This window comes from Ursus arctos, unplaced genomic scaffold (genome assembly GCF_023065955.2).
Source record: "Ursus arctos isolate Adak ecotype North America unplaced genomic scaffold, UrsArc2.0 scaffold_2, whole genome shotgun sequence".
NCBI classification, from domain to species: Eukaryota; Metazoa; Chordata; class Mammalia; order Carnivora; family Ursidae; genus Ursus; species Ursus arctos.
This window is the reverse complement of record NW_026622874.1, coordinates 13662460-13684672: the sequence shown is the minus strand read 5'-3', so window position 1 is coordinate 13684672 and position 22213 is coordinate 13662460. Positions and strand designations below refer to the sequence as shown.

Below are 22213 nucleotides of genomic sequence, written 5' to 3'. Positions count from 1 at the left end.
CATTTAAAGCATACTTTATAATAAATATTCAGTATACATCTAAAATGTGTTCACAAAAAGAAAATGAGATTCAGAAGCCATTTATCAAACAGATGTTGTAAACCAAGGAAAATAATTTCACTGCTTAACAAAATTTTAATCACATTTATAAGACTTTATCAAGTTTTCCAAGTACTTTGCCAACCCCTGGTAAATGTCTTCATTTCACTTATACGAAAATTAAGGAGAGGAAAAATTTAATTTTTTAGGCTATGATTTAAGATCTCTTAAAACAAGGACTTGATTAAGTAGAAATAGAAGGTGTCATAAAACCTTCTCCTATCCCTTCAGGCTATTAAACTTTAAAAAACAAAAAAATATACATAATAGTCACATGTCTTAAAGTCACTTACCATAGTCCTCATCAAATAATTCTTGACGTTCTGACTGATACTGGGAATCAGCAATCTCCTCATATTCTTCGACCATGCTAGTGCCAAATACCCTATTAAAAACAATTTAATTAAAGACTTTCAAAACAAAAACAGAGTTGTTAAGACTCATCTCTTCATTTCTTTCATCATTTTTTGAGGGCCATTAGCTTTTGGACTCCAAAATTACGACCTTCTTACACTATAGTCATCCATCCATTGTTTCCATTAAAATTTTATCTAATTAAGGCATTTAAAAATGTGATGGCCAGTTTTATTAGTCTAAGAATTTTCCATATACTATCATCACAGCAAAATAGCAAGCAAGCTAGACCAGACACACATAATGACTATTTTTTCTTAGAGCAAATTTTTATATTTTTCTAAAACGGATTCAAGAACAAAAAGGGTTTAACAGCTTATATTCTGTAGTGTTAACTTTACATAATAGAAAATTATTTCTTCACTTTAATTATGCTGGGATTTTTGTGTACCTTTTTTTTTTTTAATAACTCGATAAATGTCTCTTGTTCTGTATTACCTTATAAGGCTTAATGGACAAAAGTGCTCTGATCCAAAATGTGATACCAACTCTACCTAAAGAATAAAAGCACAGTGTATGTGAGATTATCTAACAATATATTCGGTTTCTTTCATTATAACATTTCTAAAAATAAAGTCCTCATTTCCCCCAAAAATCAATAATTGTAAAGTTTTGCTTTTTTGCCATGCAGTAATATGCCATGCCCTGTTATTCAATATTGCAAAAGAGAAGGTTGCTAACCTTTATGTACTTGATGAACATCTGAAGCAAGAGAAAGGAAAAGAAAAAGAAATCAGTTCCAAAGTCTGGATAACATGCCATAAGCAACATTTAATATTTGTAAATTATATTGTATAATTATAGAAAGCAATGTACTGTGATGGATAACATTGTAGTACTCTTATTTCTTTGCAGAAATCAAATCAATGATTTAAATTTTTACCATCACTAGCTAGAAAGTATAATCTAAGTGTAATGAAATAAATTAACTTTAAGGTTAAGCTGAATAACCTAAATTTCATTTCTGCTGTTTTATTTATCTGTCAGAAATAAAAGCATTCTAAAAGTAATAAAGAGTATCTAGAAACAAACTGTGGCTTATATTAATTCAAATATTATAGATATGTATCATGTATATATCTATATATATATAGATACATATGTGGATATACACATGTACATACATATTGATAAAAAGATTAACTAGGATAATATAAAATAATATTTATTCTTGTACCATATCGTATACAAATTTTTTAGGGAAAACATGAAGTTTTAGAATGCTATGTTATTTCAAGTATAACTTACAGAACTGAAATATATATCTCAATCCACTTTTAAAATATAGGCTATTAAAAAGTAGACTGTACATCTGGGTTTAGTTCTGGGATAAAGAAAACCCAGGTAAACTTACATGTTTATCAACATTAGAATTAGAATTAAATGTTTTTTGCTTTTAGAATTAATGCTACCAAAAAGAACTTATTAGAAAAGTCATCATCAAGATGCTCTATAGTGTTCCACCATAAGAACAACCAAGAAGGAAATGGCACTTTTTATACTACCAATAAATTACGTTCTGCCATTATTAATAAAGTAGATGGTATGAAGAATGATTCTTGGAACTATTTCATTAACATGTGGGTTGCCTTAATTGTAGAATTAAATACAATTGTATCACCTGCCAAATAATTTTTAAAATTTTTCTTTATCACAGTGTAGAAACTGCTATATAAAAAGGTCGTTAGACAATTGTTTAAAAAAATGGAAAATATACCTTCATTTTTCTGAATACTGTTGAACCATTAACTGAGAATATCAACTGTATTTTAAAAATAGAATTTAGCATTTTTATATTGAGACTAGGAATACTACAAGTTTACCCATTCATAGAAGCCAATTTAATACATGCTTTAAAAAGACACAGACAGTATAATCCCAGAAGACAATCAGGTAGCTTTAAAAGTTCTCACATTTAAAGAAGAAAAGATAGAAATTAGAGCTGCTCTCATTCCGAAAGGTCATATTATAAACACAGTGGTACTTTAAGGTGTGCTATTATTTTAAAGAGAAAAAAAAAAAGAGGGGAAGAGAGGAGTAGGAAATTCCTATATTTTGTCTAAAATCCAATTCAAGAGTGGTAATTCTACTTTGGTAGATAATTCCATCTCTACATTGGTGGAGGAAGCAGCAGGAATACTGAACGTAAGTCTTAAAAAGTTTATCTGAAATTGGTATTTGGACAAAAAATACTGAATGTACAATAGAAAAGGCAAAAGATATCAGACAAATAATTGGATATTAAAATTAAAACAATCTAAGAATCAGATTCTAATAAAAAAAATCAGACCTGCTTTAAAGACTTCAGTGACTAACAGTGATTTGGGCTTTGAAATAAAGACATGATACTATGAACATAGATGACATTTTACATAAAGACTCAAAAAAAACATTAAGACAATATTTGAAATTTCATCAGAGCTGCAAATATCAAAAAAATTAGCCTAAGTTTCCAGTTATACAAAAGGGAATGTATTAATACTTGTTTCATAAAATAATAAATGCAAGTGAGAATCATTTTATCAAAAAGAACATTGCATTAAATTTCCTTTTAAGTTTTATGATTTCTAAAAAGGTGGGGTGAGGTATAAAAAGGTATGAATAATAGGTATGTTTTCATTATAAAACATAGTCCTGTAGGTATTAACATTACCTTCACATATTTTGCATACATCTGTTCATCTAAAGGGAAACTCTGGACATTCCTCTCATCTCTACCATGAAAAGTACCCAGCTTAATCCACTTATTTGTGGGATATCTAGGAAATATAAATATGAACATTCTTTTTAAAAAATCATAAACCACATATTGAGAGGTTCCATCACATCCTCAAAATATATCGTTTCTTTTTTTCCTCTCCAGGTGCACACACTCAACATAGTTTAAAAAGGAGTAAAATATTGAGTTGAAGAAATGCATTTTCTTTTCCAACTAAACTCTTTCCTCTTCACAGGGAAAGAATACCTTGCAAAAATCACACCATTATCAAAGAGAAAACAAGAAAGGAAGAAGACAAAAAGTAGGACCAAAACGGCTTCTTGGGCTTCCAAGTAAACTAGAGGTTTTAAAACAGAGAGTAGCCAAGAGATTGTTTTGGAAGGAGGTACTACCAAGTGTGTGATGATATAAAATATAAATAAAAGTGCTGGTGGAAAGGGAAACAGAAAAAATCCTTTACCATTAGACTGGAATTTCACAGATCTTACATAGATGTCCCCCTCTTTAAAAGAAAATCAAACATAAAAGCCTTAAAGTATTATTTTTGTTTACTACAGTGTTTTAAAAATCCCTCAAAGTAATGGAGTACTCTTAAAACAAAAAAACACTTGTCAAAGCCACGTATGTCCACTTGACATGTAGAAAATTACAGGTTAGAGAAAAAGAAGTGATCTGAGCAAGGTTATTAAGTGAAAAATGGATGGAATTCAAGAGGTCCTGAGAATTAATTTCAGTAACTGCATATATGCAGTGCAGAGTGTGAGGTGGAAGAAGAAAGAGGATGGAAAACCATTAATGATCAACAACAGAAGAATGGCTAAATAAATAACAGCATTCTACATGCCACATCAGAGACACTCGAAAAGTATTTATTGAATGAGTACATCCCTCCAGTGGGGGGAATATATAAACTATTCATTAAAAATGGTATACTGAATGTATAGAATTACTGAATCAATATGTTGTACACCTGAAACTAATGTAGCATCATGTTAATTATACTCAAATAAAAATTTTTAAATGGTGTGTTTAAAAGACAAAAGGATATTATCAGGATATAAGCAGTAAAACCTGATTTTTTAAATAGAATTAGTAAATATATAAATATACAGAAAAGCCTGGGAGGAATATATTAAAATGCTAATATTATCTGACTGAATAGATTTTTATACTTTACCAAATTCCTTATGTTAATTCTTTTATAAGCACACACACATAACAAAGTTTTGAAAATATACTTTAACAAAAATATACCTCATGATATATAAAATGAAGTATTCATGAAAGTTTTTAATAACTTTTTTAAAAAAGTGTCTGGCAGCAACAGAGCATAATAATAATTAAAAATAAGGACTCTGAAGTCATACAGATCTAGGTTTGAATCCCGATTCCCCAATTCGGCAAGCTATTTAACCTTTGTCTGTTTCCTCACCATATAATCATATGATAAAGGAACATCATATGATTATAAATTTAATGAAAGTAAGTTGATTAGCAAGTACCTAATTCTATAATATTACTAATATTCTTACAAAATGATACATTAAAAAATAAAATAAAGTTTTAAAAAGTGACCTATTTTAAAATTTTTATTCTGGAGATCCAACATAAACTTGTAGAAAGCAGCTTTAGAATTTACCTGTCACTGATAGAAACCAAGAAGTCTTTAGGCGTTGAAGAAAATAATTCATAATTTGCAATATCAAGCTGTTTTACTTGAATTGGTTCACAAAGTTCAATAACAAACCTTTAAAAAGAACATAAGACAATTATTGAAATAAGCCAACCAAAATAATAGTTCATGTTAAACATAAACAATTCACATAAACTAGACTTCCATTAAGTTATTTTCCCAAGCATATCGTTAGTTGAGGGGGTGGGGTAACTATAAATAACACAAGATATTGCTTTTGTCCTACAATATTTTTTAAAATATTTTAAAATATTTTTTTAAAAGGTTCTTTTTTTAATGACAAAGAACACTCTTGGAGAAGGAATGACTTCACTAAGGAAAGCTAGCAAAAGTGTAAAGTGACTAGTCTAGAGGGCAGTTTGGCATATATACATGGTCTCAAGGAGTACCACAGTCTTTGATTTAGCAATACACTTTCAGAAATTTATCCTAAGGACATATAGCTCCAAACATTCACCCCTGTATATACATTGTAATATAGCAAGGCACAGTTTATAAGAGCAGGGGGAAAAAGTCAACCCCCACCTCTTTCTTTTGCATACAATGTTCTCCATTTCTAAGACATGAGCTATATATCAGAAAGAATAAGGTTTCAAACAAATGTACTACCAGGTATAAAAAGTGAATTCAATGTGATGAGCACTGGGTGTTATACGCAACTGATGAATTACTGAACTCTACATCTGAAACTAATGATGTACTATATTTTGGCTAACTGAATTTAAATTAAAAAAAAAACACGAAAAAAGGGAATTCAGCAAGAAGATTTAACAATTCTAAAACTTGTATGTACCTAATAGCCTCATAATATATAAAATATAAGCAGTTATGTAATTATTCCTCAATTAGTTGATGTTAAAATGCTCTCATTTTTCTTGCCTTTTTTTTGTTTTCTTAGAAGCAGAGAATATTCTATGCAAATCACTAGAAGTACATATAAAAGTTGACAAATTCAGTTTCAATATGCTTCTTTTAATTATTTATAGGTCAGGAATTGTAAAAGATCAGAGATCTAAACACAAGAGTAGTGTGATAAAACACCATGTATCAAAATTTAGTTGATACAATTAGGAAGGAAATTTATAACCTTAATGTGTATATCTGAAAAAAAATTAAGTTCAACAGACTAAACTTAAAAGAAAATATAAGACGATAGAGTTTCAAGCAGGAATCCATAAAACAGAAAAAAGACATGATAGAGGGAATCAATAAACTCAAACTGGTCTGTGGAGAGAAGACATATAATAAAATATTAGGATTTTTTTTTAAATCATTAAAAAAAATAAAAGAATACTACAACAACTATATTACAAAAACTTTGAAAATGCATTAAAGACAAATTCCTAGAAAAATAAAATTTACCAAAACTAACTCAAGAATAAATAGGGGCGCCTGGGTGGCACAGCGGTTAAGTGTCTGCCTTCGGCTCAGGGCGTGATCCCGGTGTTCCGGGATTGAGCCCCACATCAGGCTCTTCCGCTATGAGCCTGCTTCTTCCTCTCCCACTCCCCCTGCTTGTGTTCCCTCTCTCGCTGGCTGTCTCTATCTCTGTCAAATAAATAAATAAAATCTTAAAAAAAAAAAAAGAATAAATAGTAAACCTAAACAGTCTTATAACTATTTCTTTTAAAAGTAGTTTGAAAACATGTCCATCTACTCACACCAATACAAAATGGAACATGCCCAAGCTTATTTATAGTAACACTGTCTGCCACAGGAAAAGATTAAAATACCAAATATCCACCATCAGAAGACTAATTGAATATTGGTAAAACCATATAATGAAACATTATACAGCTATCAAAAAAAATGAAAAAGTTTTCTATGAACAAAATAGAAAGATGACCAGATCATGATCCCAGGGTCCTGGGATCGACACCTGCATTGGGCTCCTTGCTCAGCGGTGAGCCTGTTTCTCCCCTGCCTGCCCCTCCCCCTGCTTGCTTGCTCTCTCCCTCTCTCTCTGTGTCAAATAAATAAATAAAATCTTTAAAAAAAAAAAAAAAAGATGACCAGATATTAAAATTTAACTCAAGGTAAAAAACAGTGTGTATAATATATGAAGTTCTATGAAAAGAGGGAGATCAATAAAAATCTACATTTGCATTTACATAAGAAACTAAAAGGATACCTAAAAATTTAACACTGAATAAGAAGATGGATGACAGAGATTGGAAGAATATCTCTCACTGTAACTTCCCTACCCTTCTGAGGTACCTTTTTGGGTTTGAACTATGTGAACATATTACTCAGTTTTTAAATTACACCCTTAAAAGAAAATTAGTATCTTCCCACAGGCCCAGATAGTTTAATAACTGAATTCCAAACTTAGAAGATACCTAATGGTACAAGGTTAGAAGCAATGCCTTCAAATTAAGGAATAAGATGACACTCACTGCCTACTATCTCTGTTTCTATTCAGAATTTTCTCAGGGACCTTGCCAGCATGTAATGACAAAAAGAAAGTAAAGTACAATGAAAAGGATTTTTAAATGTTTTTAAAAAGAAAAATCTGTAGGGAAGCTATAATTTTCTACACAGAAATCCCAAAGAAAAATCTATATATTATTAGAAAAAGAGAATATAAAAAGATAGCTAGATATGAGATCCATATACAAAAAACTGGACATCTATATACAACAAAATGTAATTTTTAAAAAGATTTACTTATTTATTTGAGAGAGAGAGAAAGCATGCACATGAGTGTGAGCGGGGGGGAGGGACAGAGGAAGAAGAGAGAGAATCCACAAGCAGACTTCTCAGCTGAGCGCAGGGCCCAAAATCAAGAGCTGGCCCACCAGGTGCCCCAAACCCGACTAGTATTCTTATGAATGTTGTTCTAAATTCTTGTTCAGGTACATTCTCTGTTAACTGTTTTGAGCAAATCCCTGGCTGTGATTTCTTACTGATATTTCTTTTGGGGAAAATTCCTCCGTCTTGTCATTTTGTCTAGGTTTCTGTCTTTTGCATATTATGAAAGCTTGTAATGTTTCCTGTTCCTGAGAGTAATGCTATATTAAGAAGGGGTCATACACTGTCCAGGGCCTGGCACTTCAGGAAGTGTTTCTGGTGTATGCTGTGTGCACTCTGCTGTTGTGTTTGGCTGCTCTTCCCTACAGGTCAGTCCTTTGCAGAATTCCTTCTTGCTTGCAGTGGGGAGTGCTTGGACCCTTAACTAGCTGTGCTTTGATTTGTTTGTTAAGATAAGCCTGATTTTTTAAAAAAAATTTACCTAAACAGAAAAATGGGGAGGGAAGAATGAATCCCTCCTACACACCATATAAAAAAAATTCCACTGGGATCAAAAACCTAAAGGCAAAAGGCAAATTTTCTATAGAATTAAAAAATTTAAGATATCCTTTTTTTTCTTTTGTCAGAGAGATCTGACATTTAAAAAATCCAAAATTATAAGACAGGTAGGTTCAACTACATTGTTTATTCAGTAGTTCCACACTTTACCTCTGATTTACGACGTACCTTTATCATGAAGTTTCCTTATAAGCATGGGTTTGTTTCTGCACTCCCTGTTCTGCACTCCCTGCTCTGTTCCATTGGTCAGTTTATCACCACCTGCAGTAACACTATACTTTCATTAGCTTTGTGGATCTTAGTATCTGGCAGTAAGTCTTTGCATCATATTCCTCAGGACCATCAGAATAGCAGAAGCCATTCTTCTGCTTCTGCTTTTTTCTTATTAATCTCAGACTTGTCCTGTTGAATTCCCCAAATGTCACGTCAAATTTTGTTTGGAATTTTACTGAAAATTCGGATGACTCAGATACTGAGTTTTCTTATGTATAAACAGGACATACCCTTTTTTGTCTTTTAATGTCTTTCAGTAAATTATTTTTAAAAATTTTTATGAAATATTATATATCTTGTTAAATTCATTTCTGGGCAGCTACTTGTTGCAATTGTAAATATATTTTTAAAAATTACATTTTGTTGGGATGCCTGGGTGGCTCAGTCAGTTAAGTGACCAACTCTTGATTTCAGCTCAGGTCATGATCTCAGGGTCCTAGGATCAAACCCTATGCTGGGCTCCATGCTAAGTGGGGAGTCTGCTTAAGAATTCTCTCTCTCCCTCTGTTCTTCCCCCTGCTCCCATGTGCCTTCTCTCTCTCTAATAAATTAATTTTAAAAAACATTAGGTGGGCTTGAAAAAGCATAGAAGACACCAGAGAAACCCTTGCTGCAGAGGTAAAAGACCTAAAAACTAGTTAGGCTGAAAAAAAAAATGCTACAACTGAGATACTGCAGAACTGACTGAATATAATCACCATGTGGATGGAAGAAACAGAAGAACGAATAGGTGATATAGAAGATAAAATTATGGAAAATAATGAAGATGAAAAGAGGAAGAAAAGAAAACTAGTAGATCATGAATATAAACTTAGGAAACTCAGCAATTCCACAAAGCACAGTAATATCCCCATCATAGGAGTCCCAGAAGAAGAAGAGCAGGAAAAAAAGGCAGAAGGTTTATTTGAAGAAATTATAGCTCGGAACTTTCCTAATCCGGGGAAAGAAACACATTCAAGTCTAAGAGGCAAAGAGAACTCCCCCTCAAAATCAACAGAAACAGGTCAACACCAAGACATATCACAGAGAAACTTGCAAAATACAAAGATAAAGAGAGAATTCTAACAGCACCTAGGGACAAAAGGTCCTTAACCTACAATTGCAGACACATAAGTTTAGCAGCAGATCTATCCAGAGAAACTTGGCAGGCCAGAAAAAAGTGGCATATATTCAATGTGCTAAATGGGAAGAATATATAGCCAAGAGTACTCTATCCAGTAAGGCTGTCATTCAGAATAGAAGCAGAGATAAAGAGTTTCCAAGACAAGCAAAAACTAAAGCAGTCTGTGAACACTAAACTCGCTCTGCAGGAAATATTAAAGGGGACCCCTTGAGAGGAAAGAGAAACCACAAGCAACAAAGAGTATAAAGGAACAGGGATAATCTACAGGAACAGCGGCTTTACAGATAATACAATGGCACTAAATTCATATCAATAATTGCTCTGAATGTAAATGAACTCAATGCTCCAAACAAAAGACAGAGGCTATCCGAATGGATTAAGAAAAAAAAAAAAGACCCATCAATATGCTGCTTACAAGAGACTCATTTTACACCCAAACACGCCTGCATATTAAAAGTGAGGGGGTGGAGAACCATCTATCATGCTAATGGACATCAAAAGAAAACTGGAGCAGCCATACTTAGATCAGACAAACTAGATTCTGAGATGGAGAAGGGCACTAAGATCATTATAAAGATGTCTATCCAACTAGAAGATCTAACATTTGTAAATATTTATGCCCCCATCATCAGAGCAGCCATATATAAAGTATATACATCAATTAATAACAAACTTAAACTCATTGATAGTAATACAATACTAGAAGGGGACTTGAACACCCCCGCTTACAGCAATGGACAGATCATCTAAGCAGAAGATCAACAAGGAGACAATGGCTTTGAATGACACAGTGGATCATATGGACTGAACAAATACATTCAGAACATTTAGTGCTAACCTAGCAGAATACACATTCTTCTCAAGTGCAAATGGAACATTCTCCACAATACATCACATAGTGGGTCACAAATCAGGTCTCAATCAGAACACAAAGACTGAGATCATACCATGAGTATTTTCAGACCATGACACTACGAAACCTGAAGTCAACCACAAGAAGAAATTTGGAAAGACCACCAATACATGGAGGTTAAATAACATCCTACTAAAGAATGAATGGGTTAACCAAGAAATTAAAGAAAAAATTTTTAAAATACATGGAAGCAAATGGAAATGAAAACATGACAGTCCAAAACCTTTGGGATGCAGCAAAGGCGGTCTGTCATGAGAGGGAAGTATACAGCAATACAGGCCTTCCACAAGAAGCAATAAAAGTCTCAAATACACAACCTAATCTTACACCAAAAGGAGTTGGAAAAGAACAGCAAATAAAGTTCAAAACCAGCAGAAGAAGGAAAATAATAAAGATTAGAGCAGAAATAAATAATACAGAAATTTAAAAAAAATAGATCAACGAAATTAGGAGCTGGTTCTTTGAAAGAATTAACAAAATTGACAAACCCTTAGCCAGACTTATCAAAAAGAGAAAGGATACAAATAAATAAAATCGGTAATGAAAGAGGACAGATCACAACCAATACTGCAGAAATACAATTACAAGAGAATATATTATGAGCAATTACATTCCACCGAATTGGGCAACCTGGAAGAAATGCATAAATTCCTAGAAACATATAAACCACCAAAAATGAACTGGAATAGAAAACCTGAACAGACACATAACCAGCAAAGAAATTGAATCAGTAATCAAAAATCAACCAACAAACAAGAGTTTGTTGGGCCAGATGGATTCCCAGGGGTAATTCTACCAACCATTTAAATAAGAGTTAATATCAATTCTTCTGAAACTATTCCAAAAAAATAGAAATGGAAGGAAAACTTCCAAACTTATTCTACGAAGCCGGCATTACCTTGATTCCAAAACCAGACACAGACCCCACTAAAAAGGAGAATTAGAGAACAATATCCCTGATGAACATGGATGCAAAAATTCTCAACAAGACACTAGCAAATCAAATCTTATATTAAAAGAATTATCATGATCTAATGGGATTTATTCCTGGGCTGCAAGGGTGGTTCAATATTCTCAAATCAATCAACACCATACACCACACTAATAAAGGAAAGGATAAGAACCATATGATCTTCTCAAAAAATGCAGAGAAAGCATTTGACAAAATACAGCACCCTTAACTTGATAAAAACCCTCAACAAAGTAGGGGTAGATACCTCAACACCATAAAGGCCATATATCAAAGTCCCACAGCTAATATCATCCTCATTAGGGAAAAACAAAGCTTTTCCCCTAAGGTCAGGAACATGGTAGGTATGTCCACTCTCACCACTGTTGTTCAACATAGTACTGGAAGTCCTAGGCTCAGCAATCAGACAACAAAAATAAAAGACACCCAAATCAGCAAAGACGAAGTCAAACTTTCACTCTTCGAAGAGGACATGATAGTCTGTGTAGAAAACCTGCAAGATTCCACCCCAAAAATTGCTAGAACTGATACATCAATTCAGCAAAGTTGCGAGATAGAAAATCAACGTACAGAAATCTGTTGCATTTCTATACACCAATAATGAAGCAGCAAAAGGAGAAATAAAGGTGTTGAGCGCATTTACAACTGCACCAAACACGGTAAGATACCTAGGAATAAACTAATGGAAGAAGTAAAAGATCTGTACTCTAAAAGCTACAGAACACTTACGAAAAAATTGAAGACACAAAGAAATGGAAAAACATTAGATGCTCATGGATTGGAACAGTAAATACTGTTAAAATATCTATACTACCTGAAGTAATCTATACATTCAATGCAATTCCTATCAAAATAATACCAGCATTTTCCACACAGCTAGAACAAACAATTCTAAAATTTGTATGGATCCAGAAAAGACCCTGAATAGCCAAAGTAATACTGAAAAAGAAAAGCAAAGCAGGAAGCATCACAATTCTGAACTTCAAGCTGTATTACGAAGCTGTAATAATCAAGGCAGTGTGGTAGTGACACAAAAACAGACACACAGATCAATGGAATAGAACAGAGAACCCAGAAATGTACCCGCAACTATCTGGTCAACTAATCTTCGACAAAGCACGAAAGAATATCCAATGAAAAAAAGTCTCTTCAACAAATGGTGTTGGGAAAACTGGATAGCAAAATGCAAAAGAATGAAACTGGACCACTTTCTTACACCATACACAAAAATAAATTCAAAGCAGATGAAAGATCCAAAGGTGAAACATGAAACCATCAAAATCCTAGAGAACACAGGCAATAACCTCTTTGACCTTGGCCAGAGCAACTTTTTACCAGACATGTTGCCAGTGGCAAGAGAAACAACAGCAAAACTGAACTATTGGGACTTCATCGGGATAAAAAGCTTCTGCATAGCAAAGGAAACAATCAACAAAACTAAAAGGCAGCCTACGGAATGGGAGAAGATATTTGCAAATGAAGTATCAGAAAAAGGCTTAGAATCCAAAACCTATAAAGAACTTATCAAACTCAACACTCAAAAACCAAATCATCCAGTTAAGAAATGGGCAGAAGACATGAATAGACACTTCTCCAAACAAGACATACAGATGGCTAACAGACACATGAAAAGATGCTCAACATCACTCATTATCAGCGAAACACAAATCAAAACCACGATAAGATACCACCTCACACCTGGGAGAACAGCTAAAATTAACAACACAGGAAACAACAGATGTTGGTGAGGATGACAGAAAGGGAAACCCTCATGCACTATTGGTGGGAATGCAAACTGGTACAGCCACTTTGGAAAACAGCATGGAGGTTCCTCAAAAAAGTTGAAAATAGTACCTTGTAACCCAGGAATGCACTATTAGGTATTTACCAACAGGATACAAAAATATAGATTTGAAGAGGTATATGCACCCTGATGTTTATAGCAGCATTATCAACAATAGCCATACTATGGAAAGAGCCCAAGTATCCATTCAAGTGATGAATGGATAAAGATGTGTGTGTGTGTGTGTGTGTGTGTATACACAATTGAATATTACTCAGACACCAAAAAGAATGAAATCTTGCCATTTGCAACAACATGGACAGAACTAGAGTGCATTATGCTAAGCGAAATAAGTCAGTCGGAAAAGACAAATACCATAGGCTTTCACTCATATGTGGAATTTAAGAAACAAAACAGATGAACATAGGGGAAGGGAAGGAAAAGTAAGATAAAAACATAGCGGGAAGCAAACTATAAGCAACTCTTAACTATAGAGAACAAACAGGGTTGTTCGAGGGGAGGTGTTTTGGGGGGATAGGCTAAATGGGTGATGGGCATTAAGGAGGGCACTTGTGATGAGCACTGGGTGTTATATGTAAGTGATGAATCATTAAAGTCTACTCCTGAAACCAATACTACACTACATGTTAACTAACTTGAATTTTAAAACAAGAATAGTGAAGAAAGTTTTGAGGAAGATGAGGTAGAAACTTAATCTACCAGACATTAAGACCTATAAAACTACAGTAAGACTGTGTGGTTTTAATATACCTTAAGGGGATTAACCTACTTAAATCAGGTGAAATCAGTTAAACGTACTCTGAAGTTCAATTATACAGTGAAAAGACACATACGTAAATAAGCAAAAACTAAATATGCAGTAAATGCATATACAGAAATGCATGCTGTTTGGCAGAAACGTTAAAATACAAATGGGTAGCTATGACTTCATATAACTTCATCCCAGCATGTCTCTGCTTGAAATACAAAATTTTGAAGCATAAACACTTGAGCTGTTACTGACTATAAAGGCTCCTACAAATAAAAACAAAAATCTCAAAATAACACTTTAATTATAATCTCAGATAATCATTTCCTCAAATCCAATTTATAACATAAGGAAAAATAAACTTTTAAATTATCCTTAATACCCTTAAATAATTTGTGGTGTAAATGTACCAAAAGGAGTGAAGGCCAAGAATAGAAAATAAGCATTATCTTTAAAGTTTAAAGAGTTTCTCTTCAAATTAAAAAAATCAATATATATATTTTTAGTAAATCAATATGATGGCAGTGATTTATCTCAATTCTTTTTTGAACAGCTGCTTTTGAGCAATTAAATCAATCTAATAAAACTGTTGGTATATCACACATTATTTTCCTCCATAAGTCTGTTCCCTTGCCTATATTCTTAGTTAATGGCAGAATCGTAGATCCAAACAGGAGTCAAAATCCTGGGAGATTTCCTGGATGACCCTCTCCACATCCAGCAACTAACCAAGAGCTGCCAATTTTATCTGCTATAAGTATCTTTCATATCCCCCTCTCTTCTGTATCTACACTGCCAATTCCTTAATTAAAGCAGCTTCCTAACGGGTTTCCCTACTCCCAATTGCATTCTGCTGTAGGCCATCCTTTGAGGACAAGCCTTCTTAAAACACCAGTGAAATCATTATCACTTCCTTACTTAAAGCAAACAATTCCCTCCACGGTCTTTAACAAACTTCAAAAAATTTTAAGCTAAGTATACACAGCATTGGATGGCCTGGTTATTGGTAAACTAAATCTCCTGTCTCCTCCTCCATGATTACTCTAACTATACTTTTTTTCTTATCATGACTAAAATAACTTCTTCAGGTTGCTTCTACTTATAGCTGACCATAAGATATACGCTCCTTTTAGCACTATTCCCTTATTCTTATACTTCCTAAATACCTCTTCCTCATCTGTGACTTCCTATGAATCTGTCAAGCTTCAGCTCAGGAATTACCGCTTCTAGGAAGCCCTCTCTCATCCTCTCTCACAGTTACATATCATCTCTGTTCCTGTAATAACCTTTCAGCAATATTTTTTATATTATTTCATAATTATCTGGCTGGACCTATTTTTTGTCTGTGGCTGTGACCTTCTTAAAAGGAAAGGTATTGTCTTCAATTCTGTAACCCAGAATTGTATCTGTATCCCTAAGGTAGGTACAGTACCAGCACCTATCAATCATAAATGCTTTTTAAATGACTACAAGAACAAATCAGTCTAATCCTAACATAAAAGCTTAACATAATACGTACACACATAGAATGCACTTTATTAAATTTTATATTACTTACCAAATTTTAGTGCTGCAAGGATTCAACATATAAAGATCCATATTTTCTATAAGAATAGCAGATGTGCTCTATTTTAAAAAGGGGGAAGGGAATAAATTACTTAAGGAAAAATATTTCAGCTCTAAAGATATCTAGGATTTCTATATTTTTAGATCTTAAAATACTAAGATTCTGAAACAGTGATTTAAGAAGAAGGCATAAAAATGGCTAAAATTTACTGGTTATGTCTATAGTGTTAAGTTAGCCTTATAAAAACATTTTAAATTAAATGTCTGTTACTATAAAGGAAAAATGATGTTCTAATAGCTATTTTCTTTTTAAAATTTTAAATAGGTTTTAAAAGTTAAAAGACAGGATCAATGCCCTTCAGTGGATGAAGAGATAAACTGTGGCACATCCAGACAACAGAACATTATTCAGCACTAAAAAGAAATGAGCTATAAAGCCATGGACAAAACTTAAATGCATATTACTACATGAAAGAAGCCAACCTGAAAAGGCTACATACAGTATGAGTCCAACTACATGACATTCTGGAGAAGACAAATCTATGAAGATAGTAAACAGATCAGGGGTTGAGGGGAGGGAGGGATGAATAGGTGGAGCACGGAGGATTTTTAGGGCAGTAAAAATACTCTGTCTGATACTATTATGATCGATACATGTCATTATACATTTGTTTAAACCCATAGACTGTATGATTAAGAGTGAACCCTAAGGCAAACTACGGACTTCAGGTGATAATAATGTGTCAGTGTAAGTTAATCAACTGCAGCAAATGTATCACTCTGGTGGGAAGTATGTTGATAATGGAGGAGGCTAAACATGTGTGGGGGTAAGGGATACATAAGAAATCTCTCTACCCGTCTCTCAATTTTGCTGTGAACCTTAACTGATCTAAAAAAACAGTCTTTGAAAGAAATAAAAAAGGTGCAATGTATCAACCAATATAACTAAGAATTCATCCAAGAAAATGTCTTTAAAAGCATAATCCTACATTTATCAGTGAATCAGAAAAATAGCTCATGTTAAAATATAGTTCTCAGCAAACTGCTGCCTTTAATAAAGTACTAGTGTCCTGCAGTATAGAAGAATTTTACAGTTAAGTACCTTGGCTTCTGGATTAGCTGCCAAAATTTTGGCACCACATTCTACTGAGGCATAATTATTTCGATTTTTCTGCACTTTTTTTGTTGCATGTAGACCTCCATTAGAAGATGGATGCATTGACTGACCTGCAGACAAACCTTATTATAAACACATACATATGATGATTATGATTAAAAATACTCCCAACAAACAATGATCTCAAAAGCAATAGCTGATGTATACTGAAGAACAGGTTTTAATGCTTAAGAGAATAGTTTTTAAAACCCATTAAGAAATTCAAAATACTTTACCTCATTGGCTTTAAAATACACCCCCAAACCAAATTAACTACAAAAATTCACATTAGTTGATTTATGTCTAAGTAATATAATTCTCAAAATGAAGCTTATCCATGAGAATCAAAATATTGTGTATACATATTTTATTAAGGATGAATGCTGTCCTTCTAACATTAAGAATTCTTAACTCAGACTTTCTTTACGAAAAGAAACTGTAATACCTCGGTCCAACTCTATTTACAGTTTAAACCTTTATCACTCAAAACTTTCATTCATATTCCAGACAAGACCCCAAAAAGCAAACAAAAAAATAACAGTTTCTGTGCAATGTTCCTCTTATAACCTGAAATGAAAACTACTGCTCTGCCTACTTTATCTTACTTTTTCCTCATTTAATAATTTACAAGAATGGATTTTAAGACTAAAACTATATAATTATACACAGGTAAATTACATATGTTGATAATTATACATCTTAGTAACTTTTGCCTTTAAAAAGTTTTCAAAAGTTTCATTTTATTTTACCAACTATGGAGAGAAATGCATATTTAAACCAGGTCCTAAAAAAATAATTAACCAATTAATTTTAAAAAAGGAATCACAGAGCTTCCATACTTTTTTCTTTTTCTACTTCCATAACTTTCTTCTTCCATTCATCAAATGTTGGTATATCTTCTGGGTCTTTGGGACTTGTTACAGATGTATGGTCAATTTCCCCTGGTTTTGTATAATCAGAACTCTGAAAGAAATGTGAAAGAATACAGAGAAAACAGATTAATAAATTATAAAAGTACAAATGTTTCTGTGAAATTAAAGTCCAATTTTATAGTTGATAGACAGTATTTCCAAAAAAATGAAATGTAAAAAGTTTTAAAAGTTGAGTTTCTCTTGCAAAAAATTGAAATCTACCTAAGTACAAGGTGTATTCCTTCACAGTAGCAATATAAGCATAGGTTGTAAAAACAATCTATATTATATCCTAAGCAAACAATTACTTACACATAAAATTGTACAAATTAATAAATACTATAGTTGTAATGCATCCATCTTAAAATTTAAGTTAATGGGGCGCCTGGGTGGCACAGCGGTTAAGCGTCTGCCTTCAGCTCAGGGCGTGATCCCAGCGTTCTGGGATCAAGCCCCACATCAGGCTCCTCTGCTATGAGCCTGCTTCTTCCTCTCCCACTCCCCCTGCTTGTGTTCCCTCTCTCGCTGGCTGTCTCTATCTCTGTCGAATAAATAAATAAAATCTTTAAAAAAAAAAAAATTTTAAGTTAAAATAATACAGGCATTAAAGAAAGCTAACTAATTTTATATGTAGCATATCGTTTCTAAAAGATCCTTAACACGAATTACCATTCACATAAAAATTTAAGGTGGATTTAAAAACGTAAAGAAACACAAGGAGTCTAAAGAAAAACAAAGCTTTTTAAAGAAAGTACAGAAAAATCTTCATATATAAAAGGATTTAACAAGGTGAAGAAAGAATAAATCATTGAAAAAAAAGGCTAATACATTTGGCTGGATTAAAATTTTAAAATTAAATGTACCAAAAGACCATAAACTACATGGTATAATAAACCACAAGCTGAAAGTAGTTGCAATATATGCAACCAATAAAGGATTACTACCAACTACAGACTACCTACAAATCAATAATGGAGGAGATGAACAATAAAGTCAGCAAAGAAAATATAAAATGCTCAATCTCAGTAATTATCAGGGGAATGCAAATGAAAACCAGAGACACTGAATAAATTAATACCAATCTGATGGAGTTTTAAGTGTGGCATGTCTGTTGAACCATGGGACATCTATTAGACTTTTGAAGGGGATTCAAAATTTAGTAATATTAAGGGTGCCTGGCTGGTTCGGTCAGAAGAGCATGCAACTCTCAAACTTGGGGTCGGGGTCCTGAGTTTAGGCTCCACGCTGGGCGCAGAGATTACTTAAATAAATAAACTTAAAAAAATTTAGCAATATTAAGTAAAGATGTGCATACCTTATGACCCAATAATTCCACTCCTATGTATAAATATGAGTGAAAACATGCACATGTGCCTAAGAAAATACACGCATGAGAATGCTTACTGCAGCACTGTTTGCAATATCAAAAAATTAGAAACAACCTAAATATCCACTAATTGAAGACCAGATAAATTGTGGTAGTGAAATACAACACTGTAAACATGAATAGACAAATCTCAAAAACAATGGTGAAAATGATATTTAAGGCAAGAATGATACCATTTTATATTACTTCAAAATATGCCAAATAATAGTATGTACATGCTGTTTATAATAATGCAGTTTTGGAAAAAGTTTAAAAACACATTCTTAAACACACACACATATGCTGAATTTGACATAGATGTTCTATCTGAAGAGGAGAGAAGACATATAACTGGGGATAGGCACACAATTTAATTTGTAATTTTTTCCATAAGCTGAATACTGTATATAAAGATGCTCATTCAATTATTTATTTCTGTACTCCTAAAACAATGCATAACATACTTATTAATAGTTCCCTGAGAAGTGCACAACATCTATTTAGATAGCTTACTCTGATAAACAGCCCAAGTCTCATACAGTGTATATGTGCTGTATATAGTAGGGCACATTTTTGAGAACAAATACTAATACTATCTTAAAGCATACTTCTAAGGACTGATACTAGCATATTAGAATTACACTAGTTTAGAATCAGAAATACACTAGTTTATTAGAATTACACGAATACAAATACCCATAATCTCCCTCTAGGAAGACAGCAGATTGGCTCCATACAACCTCCACCTTGGAGGGTTTTGCAGGACAAGCTAACTGACTAAATAAAGTATGTGGCTATTAAAAAAAAAAATAGCAGAAAGATTAAAGAGCTAGTATTACCATTAATTGAAAAATTAAATAAAAACCTAGTTTGAACACAATGAGAAAATAAGCAAAAAAACATGTATTTATAAAAATTAACCTACCTGAGTACTTAAGAATAAAACCCAAATACTAACAGAACAACAAAAGTAGAGGAACATACATACATACATTCATTGAGGCTCAGGCAAAGCAATCACTATCACCTCTTAGCAACAAATCAGAGAACTAAACAATACAATAAAAACTCTTGGTAAAACGCTGTCTCAGTATGACAAACACTGTCTTTCAGATTCCTGAGATAACAGGGATAACACAAAGATCTTGCATCAGAAAAAAAAAAAACTCTCTGGTCACGCAAACTTAACTGGGAAATATTATCCTGAACTGGGCAACACACAAAATTACTGGATATTTCTTAATGTGCTCATTATATGATAATTTTTCCAGGATATTAATACAGTTAAAAATCACACCGTTTTGCCTGTTAGCACAAACTCACAAACCATTTTTATATCCTAGGTAATGAAGAGCAGTCTCGGCCTGCTAATGGTTAAGGAAGACAAGCAAAACAGCAACAAAACTGGCTGCCGTGCTTGAACTTTACATCTGATACTTAAATACCTCCAAAGGAGACATTTTTGTAATGTTTGTCTAATTTTATTTATGGCTGTGGACAACTGAACTATAACATATGCTTGATTTGGTTTCATTGGGAAAATTAGTTCCTTCAAGACGGTGGACTATGAAATGCTGAGCTCCTATAATTGTAAGAAGCATCATAAAAACAGCTGGTACAGTGATAGTAAAATCTCCAGAAGGAAGTTTAGTTAGTTGTGAGTAGAGATTCACTGAACATATATGAAAGAGAAGGTAGAAAACAGAAGATTCAAATTAAAAAGGAACAAATGTGGACGTGGTACTCAGTACTTTGAACTACTCTTTGATTCTGCATGGTTTACTTTTGTTCAGTTCATGGGTGGACTTCATCTCTGTTATTCAGTTATTTCTTACCTGAAGGAAGACTAGACTTCTCTGTCAACACGTCTTCAGGAAATTCTGCATTGGCCTCTATATGAAGTCAAAGCAGAACTCAAAAGGAGAAAAGAAAGTAAAACTGCTACCTGGGGATAGTGTAACTGTAAAAATCATACTCTTCAATATAAGCTGATCTAGGTGTATTCTGCACACAAATAACAAAAGGTAAAAATGTCTCTAAAATAATTCTGGTTGAAGAGTCTAAATTTAATAATGTATATGGAGTTAAACTGATATTCTGAATTTAATAATCAGAGCTTCTTCTATATAGCTCTCCAAGAAGCTGCTTAAATAAGGACTTTATGTATCTGCTACCAAACAGTTGACAGTAACAGAAAACCACTTAATTATATAAAGACAGTTCATACTTGGAACAACTGTATGTATAAATAATATACTGGAAACAGTACCCAGGAAGTAACCAGTTGCTGTCAGGGAGCACAGCTCACACACCTCAGTTCCATAGTCCTCATTAACTACTTAATCCCTGATTTTACAGCAAACATGTTAGCAAATTGCAAGATCAGCTGATACTAAAAATGCATATAATAAAGTAGGAAATAGTGCAGGTTATATACCTACCTCATTTTTTAAATTATCTGAAGTATTCAATGAAGATTTTGGATCACCACTAGCCTGATCACTTGCTGAAACTTTTGATTCAAACTCTGATTTTGTTATTTTTCCTTTGCCATGTGAAGATGACACATTTTCTATATGCTGGCCAACAAGGCTATTTGAAACCAAAAAGACATATTAAAAAAAATTAGCTGAATAACAAGTTTATGTAATCTAAACTGTTAAAATTATCAAGTACAAAATAGAGCAAGACACTCGCAGAAAGGGATTTGCTTTCTCTCGATCATAAAGTGGAATTAAGCACACACCAAAGTCCATTCAAACATGATACTGCTATTACACAGAATTATACAAAGGGCAAACAACAGCTCACACCCACCTTTCAGGTGGACTGACAAAGGAAGGCTGGTCAACGGGAGCATTGGCTTCGAGGGCCTCACCAACATCACAATCAGTTTCAGATTGCTCAGTTTCACTTGGTTTGGCTACAGGAATAGTACCAGATTTTTCTATTTCACTAAAAATAGAAACAAAAAAAGACAATCTGGCAATTCAATGAACATAATGTGGCCTAAGTTAAAAACTGTATTAGTGATTTTCAAAACATAACCTAAACCAGAGAAGAATGCTTTACAGTTCTACAGGCTGTTTTCAAGAATTTATTTATTTTAAATCATGTAAAGTCAGCTGCTGACTCTTGATCTGTTAATG

At 33.2% G+C, this 22213-nt stretch overlaps 1 protein-coding gene across 5 annotated transcripts in view; it reads right to left on the bottom strand.

Moving 5' to 3' along the window:
• The window catches only part of SUCO (SUN domain containing ossification factor), a 90720-nt gene that overhangs the window by 35045 nt on the left and 33462 nt on the right, over positions 1–22213 (bottom strand). For 2 of the 5 annotated variants that reach the window (XM_048225173.2, XM_026509348.4), the window contains exons 5-14: positions 21882–22019; positions 21506–21656; positions 17627–17750; positions 16734–16870; positions 15624–15691; positions 4872–4979; positions 3167–3272; positions 1195–1215; positions 952–1007; positions 393–484 (exon numbers count right to left, since the gene is read on the bottom strand). In XM_048225173.2, coding sequence (XP_048081130.1) covers positions 393–484; positions 952–1007; positions 1195–1215; positions 3167–3272; positions 4872–4979; positions 15624–15691; positions 16734–16870; positions 17627–17750; positions 21506–21656; positions 21882–22019 — 1001 coding nt within the window. The remainder of the gene's footprint in view (positions 1–392; positions 485–951; positions 1008–1194; positions 1216–3166; positions 3273–4871; positions 4980–15623; positions 15692–16733; positions 16871–17626; positions 17751–21505; positions 21657–21881; positions 22020–22213) is intronic. The other 3 variants (XM_026509346.4, XM_048225175.2, XM_026509347.4) reach the window with 3 other exon arrangements.